Source organism: Grammomys surdaster, unplaced genomic scaffold (genome assembly GCF_004785775.1).
Source record: "Grammomys surdaster isolate TR1022 unplaced genomic scaffold, NIH_TR_1.0 125984, whole genome shotgun sequence".
In the NCBI taxonomy this organism is placed as follows: domain Eukaryota; kingdom Metazoa; phylum Chordata; class Mammalia; order Rodentia; family Muridae; genus Grammomys; species Grammomys surdaster.
This window is the reverse complement of record NW_021620800.1, coordinates 410,412-418,759: the sequence shown is the minus strand read 5'-3', so window position 1 is coordinate 418,759 and position 8,348 is coordinate 410,412. Positions and strand designations below refer to the sequence as shown.

Here is an 8,348-nt window from a genome sequence, read left to right as displayed (position 1 = left end):
GCCAGGCTAGTTGATAGTGGAGAAAGAAGTCATATGAATAATATGAATAAGATAATCATATGAATCATGCAGTCTCAGATTAGAATCAAGTCTTAGTATAAAGGTATAGTTTTAATAAACTCAGATATTAAAATGTGTATCCATTAGTGTACATACATGCATAGCTCTGCCTGCTGAATAGGCCAAGCACTGACAGCTCAGTGGCAATAAACACATGTAAGCAGCTGTTGGTTTCTTAGGAATGAGGGCTCCTTGGAGCAGCTCATTTCCAGGGTTTGTACAGAAGAAAAAAGCACAAAATGAGCCTGTAACATTCTGATGTTTAAGAGCAAAAGTATTCAAGAGCTGAGAGAACTTAGCTGGATGCAAGTCTATGGTCCCAGCCCCTGACCCCAGGATTAGGAGAACTTCAAGCTCAACATGACAACATGCCTCAGAAAAATAAAGTTTACATTCAAACAAATGAAAGTGTAGTTTCAAGTTACAGTTTTAAACTGTTTTAAAACTGACTCTGAAACTGAGTGATACTATTTCATGTGGGTTTTCAGCACAAAGTACAAACATGCTGTTGAACACTTTCTCTGTGAGGGGGACCAATTTGAAAGAAGATACACAAATACATAAAGCAGGCTCAATAAGTTCATGAACATAGAAAGTTGTTTAATAACAGCACACTTAAGTTACACATCTGAAGATCCAACAGTCCTACAAGGAGGCTTGCATCGGGAGGAGATTAGCACAGGAAGCCTCACGTACGGAGAAGGGGTAGGGCACACCTGAAGTCAGTATGATGGGACAGTTTGGTTGATAGCAGGTCATCAGAAAGAAAACTGGCTTTTAAGTACAAAATACATGTACAGATGATCAACAATGGCTAGAAAAACAGAACTATTATATTTTTAGGCAGTCTTTCAAATTCAGTCCCCTGTTCTGAGTTATCCATTACCTAGCATAGATCCAAGCACACCATTTTATCATTAAAGTATGGATTTCATAAAACTCTGACAGTGGCACTGCTCTAGTTACAGCTGCGACTTTTCTAGGACATAATTTCACTTTGTTTAAGCAAGAATTCATTAAAGAAGCTATAAATAATCTTTAAATATTTAGCCATGAATAGAGGGTGGACTGGGGTTGATGGCTTATTTTAGTACTAATGCAGGATGCTTTTTAAAAGCTACATTTTAGCATGCATCAAGCTAATGATCAACACGTGCACTGTAATGGTCAACCTGAAATTGAATGCCTTTTTGAGGAGTTTGGCTACAAGTACATACAATATTTCATTTTATTTTTTTACTGGTAGCAAAGCAACCTTGAAGAAAGAAAATGTGAGGAAGATTGAAACATAAAACAAAAACAGAACTTTACTTTAAAAAAATTTTAAAGCATCTAGCAAACTTTTCTCTCCCAAAGAATGATGTCAGTGAAAACTGTATATATGGGGAGAGGAGGTGCTTGTGGGACTTTAAAAATTCAAAATTCTGTCGTGTGGCCTGTATAGCATGTACACAAATCACAGACATTTTATACACAATTCTAAACCAGGAAGTTCACAACATTTTAGAAACCAAGTTTCATAAAAATTTTACTTCCAAAAAAAGTTGTACAAAATATTATTCTTCTAGTCAAATTTTTGCAGTTTATGTAGCTTTTTGCCTTAAAGATTACAGTACGACATTCTAAGGAAGAATTTTTCAAAGAACCATCTAGCTGTGAAACCTACAAGAAATGTAGATTTTTTTTTTAAAGTGCCTTTAAAATGTAAAAGCAAGTAATATAATTGTTGAATCTATTTGAAATTTTCAAAGTTTCTTTAACATGGTCCATATGGAAAGCACAACACCACAGCTGGCACAAAACTGCCTGTGTTTAGTTGAAAACACAAAAACAATATACGACAGTATTCTTTGAAAAGTAACTCAAAATGCTATTCCTGCATCCTAAGGCCAATTAGACAGTAGTCACAGAATGAACGAAGCCAGCAGCACATTACAGCACTCAAACATTTACTTTGACTTTCCCAATGCCACTGATAAAGGAGAGAGAACTCTGCCCAGTCAAGGAGGACGCCTTCCCAACTCCATGGCCGAGTCTGCCTTGCGTGCTAAAATGCAGCTGGAGCCTCTAGCTTCTCTGCTGCAATCGGGCAGCTCTGAACTTTGAAACCCTCTTTGCACGTCCCTTCGATGCTTCTGACAGAACTTCTTTTCGCTCTGGGATGGTAGGTAGGGCATGATGAGCAATGGCTGAGTGTGGTGCTAGGGAGGGTGACAAAAATTCTTTTTCTATTACAGTTCCAGAAAAAGCCTGTAAGACAAAAGTGTATATGGTGTTAAATATAACTAAGATGCACACAAAAATCTTTACCCTCCATTACCAAGACTTTTTTTTTAAACCAAAGTAAAAAAGTAATAAACATCAAAATATTAATTGTTCAAAGAAACCAAGAAACATTAAGAGGCAGAGACAGGTAGATCTCTGTGAATTCAAGGCCAGATTGGTCTACAGAGGGAGTTCCAGGGCTACACAGAGAACCCCTGTCTAAAACCCAAAAACAAAGAAAGAAAAAAAGATGTTAAAAAAAAAAAAAAAGATATAAAGGGTCTCTTTTGTCTGGGAACACAAACATGACAAATACTAAGTCCCCCAAACACACACTTCATTATCCCCAGCTCTCTGTGAAACATCACTAAGCAGAAGCTACAAGGGCATGAAAGGAGGGCTTCTGTCCAAGCCCCCTTGCTTCCCTGCTGCCTGACAGGCAAAAGCTTAGTTTTACTAATGCTGACACCATTTCTTTTAGGGGGCTTATTTATTCAAGATCTTTATTGCCCTTTGCCTCAGTAAAAACTAAAAAATGAAGGTGCTAAGACTAATGTGAATCAAAACAGCTTTAAACTTCTAGGACAATCAATCCAATGGTACAAATCAGATGTGTCACCAAAAACAAAAAAAGCTCTTTTATTGTGGCTGAGTGTTTGTGAAACTTTATCTAATGAAAGCCAACTATGTTCAACTGAAGTGAGACTAAGTCACATACAAATCACCAGAGTGTCTTGACGTGTCTTTTTATATCAAGAAAAATGAAGACCACGGAGTCACGTTTTTAAAACTGTCTAGTAGTATTTAGAACCTCTCCCCTCCTCAGAACTAAAACATAAACTGGAGACTAAAATGTAAAGAACGAGCCTGTGAGAAGATATGAAACGGAAAACTAAGATGTGTACCTCAGACACTCCTGAGGGCAAAGGCTTCTTGGGGTGGTTCTCTTGGAGTTCCTCCAAACTGCTCCCGCCAGCCTCCAGCCCTGCAGCCTCCTCAGAGCTGGTGCTCCGCAGCAGCGCCCGCCGGTCGTCCACATCCGCGGAGCTGCTCTCACTCGTGTCACTGCACACGCTATTCTCTCGGCTGCGAGACTTCAGGATTGACTTCCGAGGAACGTACTCTCCATTCACGACATCCACAAAGACTCTAAGAATTCAAGAAACACAATTTCCTTTTAAAGGCTCATAACTTAGAAGAACTTTATAAAAAATGTCTCATTTTTTTTCCCATAAATTAACCTAAGACTTGTTTCTGAGACGTTTGTTTGAGACAGGGTCTCATGCTGCCCAGGCTCACTTTTCACTCCTGGTTCTGCCACCCCTACCTCCCAAGTACTGGAATTACACGGCTCACCAAACTCCATTCAGTTTTCTTGCTAAAATGTCTTCTCTAAATGTCACATTGAGAGTAAGTTTACAACTTCACTGAATGTACCTTATGTTACTTTCAAAGCTGAATTTCAGACTCAATAAAATACAGCATGTTACTTATAAGTTCCAGGTAAGAATATCTTGATTTGCCAAAAAAATTTGTACACACCTACTTCAAAACACCAGGAATTTTCATCAGTTTGCAAATATGGGTGATAAAATGGTCGGCATTTCAAACTGGACAGTGTAACTGCTCCCTGCTATGACAGGTGAATGAATACAAGACAAGCTCATGAAAGTTGTGGCAGACAAGTCCAACAAGGAATACCAGCTTCCAACTCTCCAGTGACTTATGAAGAGGACAAAGGAAGAAGCCACCCAGTACCCAACTGTTCAGAAGGCCAGGCTGTGTGGCACGTGGGCTATCCATATCTCAGTGGAGCCAGCAGACCAACTCAGTCTTTGTTGGGAACCTCCGAGTCAGCCAGGCTTCTGCACACTGGAAAAAAAGATCCATAGGCACCCGAGACCATCGCTTACCTGTAAATATCAGCAGGACTCCTGATCGCAGGCAGCTCGTGGGTAGCATGGCTGCCACCACCACTCTTTCGTTTCCGTTTGGCTTCCTCTTTCTTCTCACTGAACTTTAAAGTAGTATTTTTCCCAGTATTTATTCGAACCTAAAATTAATTCACAAGGAGAAAAAAATCAAAAACTTTCAAAAAAAATCAAGTTCCACAGTTAAAGAAATAAACCACATAATTATCAGCAAGAGGCTCTGCTGAAACTTTTTGGCACTGAAATTATGTATGTGACCAAGTCTGACTCTTCTGTCACATTTCCACAACACTACATCTTCCTCAACAGCCAATTCCATCACCAGTGTCTTTACTACTGTATGCAAAGCAAAATACATTTCAACTGAAGTTCACACTAACTATAAACTTCACCTTCTTGGCCTTCATCTTACATGTATTTGTGGCTTAATCCATGTGCTGCTAGCCTGAGTCACAAGTGCAGTAGCAGATAACGCTGAACTGTCTAAACTGCTTAAATACTGCTAACTTCAGGAGGGAAAAAATCAGACTAAGAAAAAACTAAAAGTGCTCAAGACAGTAAGCTACTCTTCTGCAATGATCCAGCATTTATACCACACTTTCTATAACAGTCCTTCTAACAGTGTCTGCATGCCTGGCTTTATCTAAATAAAAATAAGAAAAAGTCTTCAAAAAAAAAGAAAAAAAGAAATCAATACTTCAACAACTTCAACTGTTCCCAAAGAAATTCCAAAGAACCTTTAGCTTAATGTATTAGAATTAAGAAAAAAATACATATAATCATTTCACTTTCTGAAAGGGTAGAGATAACCGAATTTTAAAAAATAATAAGTTAGCATTAAGATTTCTCCTTATATAATAATCAGATACCGTAGATTGCCCTACTGATCAGCAGGGAGCCTGTTTGCTGCTGACCAGCTCTGCCTTATAGCCCCTCAGTTTCCCTAAAACATACACCCAAGCCCCAAGCCCCTCAGCACAGCACACAGAGAAGGAAGAGGGTAGGGGGTGGATTGATGGTAGTCACCCTTCACCTACAACTAGTCCTCTTTTGCCCATTTTAAATATTTCTACAATCAGGTATAGAAGAACAAAAGCTTTGGATACTAAGCAAAGTTTGAAAACAATGGATCACAAGAGCTCTACAGTTAATATCAGCTCCAAAATCTAAAACTCTAAACCCATTTTACATATCTAATTTGTCAAAAAAAAAACAAAAAACAAAAAAAAAAAAAACAAAAAAAAGTTTTCATCCCTCAACCTATTTTTTCCTTGTTGTTCAGGATAACAGTACTCATTTGACACCTACATAAAAACAACAACCTGGTGCCCCCTCCCCCAAAATAACCCGAGTCTTGAAGCCTGAAGTAAACCAAAAAAGAGAGCCCTGGAATAAGGGCAGGTGAAACACAGTCATTGCACTCAAGAGTGCATTTAGTGGGCCTTCTGAGAATGACAGACCACCATCACTAATTAATTATTGTTTTTCTTTTAAGATGAAGTGGTTGGATAAGAGATGCTTCTCCTGTTTGATAGTATTAACAATCCTAATCAATGTTAGTATTACGGCATGGATGACATTTAATGACTATAAAGTTATGAATATACAAACCCTTTTAGGCTCAACAGTATGAGAGAAATATATTGTTGGTATAGAATTATCTGCTGAAATAGCATGGTCACTTTCATTATCATCATCTTCATCTTCTTCTTCTTCATCATCATCATCTTCTTCGTTGCTGTGGTAAGAATTTGAGCCATTCACTGAATAGTTCAGACTATAGGTTTGACCATTGGGGAGTCCTGCATTTCCAGCATGCCTTTTACAGCTGCTGGGAGCAGAGGAGTCTGTCACTGGAGATACCACATTCACACCTGTGTCTTGATTTTCCTTTTCCTCCTCAGAAGACACTGTGTCTTCTCCATTTGCAAACACAGTATCAGGCTTACTAAGTAAAGAAAAGAAAATATGAATAAGAACAAAAAAATACAGACAATAGAAACAACAGCTCTTACAAATCTCAGCAGACTGTAGCTACTCAAAACATAAAAACTCACAGGACATATGTTTATTTTTATCTCTAAACACTGGCCAGATGTAGCATAAATACAATCTAAGAAATTTGGCAGGGATGATGGTTCTCACTTTTAAACCCAAGTCTCAGAAAGCAGGCAAATCTATGGGTTCAAGGCCAGCCTGATCTACAGAGCAGAACAAGTTCCAGGACACCCAGGGCTACAGAGAGAAACCTAGTCTCAAAAAACAAAAAAAAAAAAAAAAACAAAAACAAAAAAGAAAGAAAGAAAGAAAGAAAAGAAAAAAGGAAAAAAAAGAAAGAAAGGAAAGAGAAGGGGAAGGGAAGGGAAAAAGAAAAGAATGAATATGCACACATGCACACACACAGGTTAAAGAAAAACAAAAAGAAAATTTCTAGGAGGATGCCTCCTGTGTTTCCTGAGAGCACTCCTACCTGCTACACGAGAGTTCTAAGCTCATGCACTCTTTCTCCCCACCACCACCTCCTTCTCTCTTTCAAGTTCCAACCTATAAATCTATAATAAAGCTTCTAAAACTAAAAAAGAAATTTTTAAAAATAGATGGTCTATTTTTAAGACCAGAAATTCATCCCTCATACCCACAAACCATGATACACAATTATTTTCTAATTTTGACCTCAGAAATTTGTGTAACAGCATGGACTGGGATTTTGTAAGATAAAAGATTTCTACATGTACATATGAATGTATATTTACACACAAATGCACATTTATCATACTTCATTCCATAAAGGATCTGAAGACCTTACAAAAATAACCAAACTAAAAATGCAACAGAACTGAAATGACATCATGCAAAAATAGAGGGAATCATGACTAAGACTCCTAAATCCAGGACTGGTTTTAAAAAATGAAATAGCTAGAAATAATGAAATAGTTACATCGAAAGGACATAGGTGAAATGGTAGAGGAAAGTCTTTTGCATTTTATGTCCTATTTTTCACAGAAACTATTACATATGGTACATCATTTAAGCAAAACAATATAGGACTTCTGTAGTAACAAATGTCATATAGCACTATGACAATTCTGAGTGAGTGCTTATGCCTATCTCAAATAGCAGTTTGGTGAAGCTTCTCATACATAGAACCACCTGACCAGATTACAAATTGCCTGTTAAATAAACAGAAAGTTTGTAAATGAAATACAAGGACAAACGTTTTCAGTATCAAGTTTAAATTCAAAGCCATTTTTTCTTTTTAACAAGCCACTGGAGCATAGAGCATTATCCTGAGAAAAGTATAAAATTATATCACTTAAAATTTTTTATTTAGGAGTAGTGGCAATGGCACTGTAGAATGCTTGTCTTGCAGGATAGAAGAACCAATTCAATCCCCAGAACCTCAAAAAACAATCTTTGGTCACTTTTAAGTTTTTGTTAGTATTAATGTAATCACTGATTATCAAGAATAATTACTTCATTATATATGAGATATGAGTAACAGGGAGATTGTGATTTTCAGTGTATTTGCATAAAAGGAAATAGTCTACAAAAATATTCATATAAGGGCAAAAGGACTGCTGATCCTTCTACAGTTTTCTGCAGTGTCTTCAATGAGTACACACCATCTTATAAATGATGAAAGTACATATTCCCTTGGAAAGATAATCTGTCATTAAGCACCTTTCAAGTTCACCCAGCAACTCTTCTTGTCTCTCTAGCTCTTCAAGTCGAGCCCACAGTTCATCATCATCAAATGTATCCTTGGATTTTACACCATTTTCAAAATCTGCTTCAAAAATATCTGAAGTTTTTGGCTTGGAATGAGGCTTATGAGCAATTCGTTGTTTTCCTATTTAAAAAGGAAAAGACATCTGTTAGTCTACAAGAGTAGACTAACATGTGGTCAATGACTACAGCTGATGAAGCTGTCTTTTGGGAAAAGTGTTGAAAAAGATAGGGCCCTTCACAAGTGCAGCTAAGCGTCCTGAACCTGCTCAGTCACCCTGTTCAAAGAGCAGTCACGATAGCAGTGGAAAGAGCTTCTGTAGGGCTTCAATACCACACTAGTGCAAAGTCACAATGTACCCTGGC

At 37.6% G+C, this 8,348-nt stretch overlaps 1 protein-coding gene across 1 annotated transcript in view; it reads right to left on the bottom strand.

Annotated features, from left to right (window-relative positions):
• Positions 1–639: 639 nt before the first annotated feature.
• Uri1 (URI1 prefoldin like chaperone) overlaps positions 640–8,348 on the bottom strand; it is a 64,800-nt gene continuing 57,091 nt past the window's right edge. Inside the window, exons 7-11 of the mRNA XM_028754187.1 lie at positions 7,938–8,106; positions 5,868–6,204; positions 4,239–4,378; positions 3,231–3,474; positions 640–2,310 (exon numbers count right to left, since the gene is read on the bottom strand). Coding sequence (XP_028610020.1) covers positions 2,128–2,310; positions 3,231–3,474; positions 4,239–4,378; positions 5,868–6,204; positions 7,938–8,106 — 1,073 coding nt within the window. The 3' untranslated portion in view covers positions 640–2,127. The remainder of the gene's footprint in view (positions 2,311–3,230; positions 3,475–4,238; positions 4,379–5,867; positions 6,205–7,937; positions 8,107–8,348) is intronic.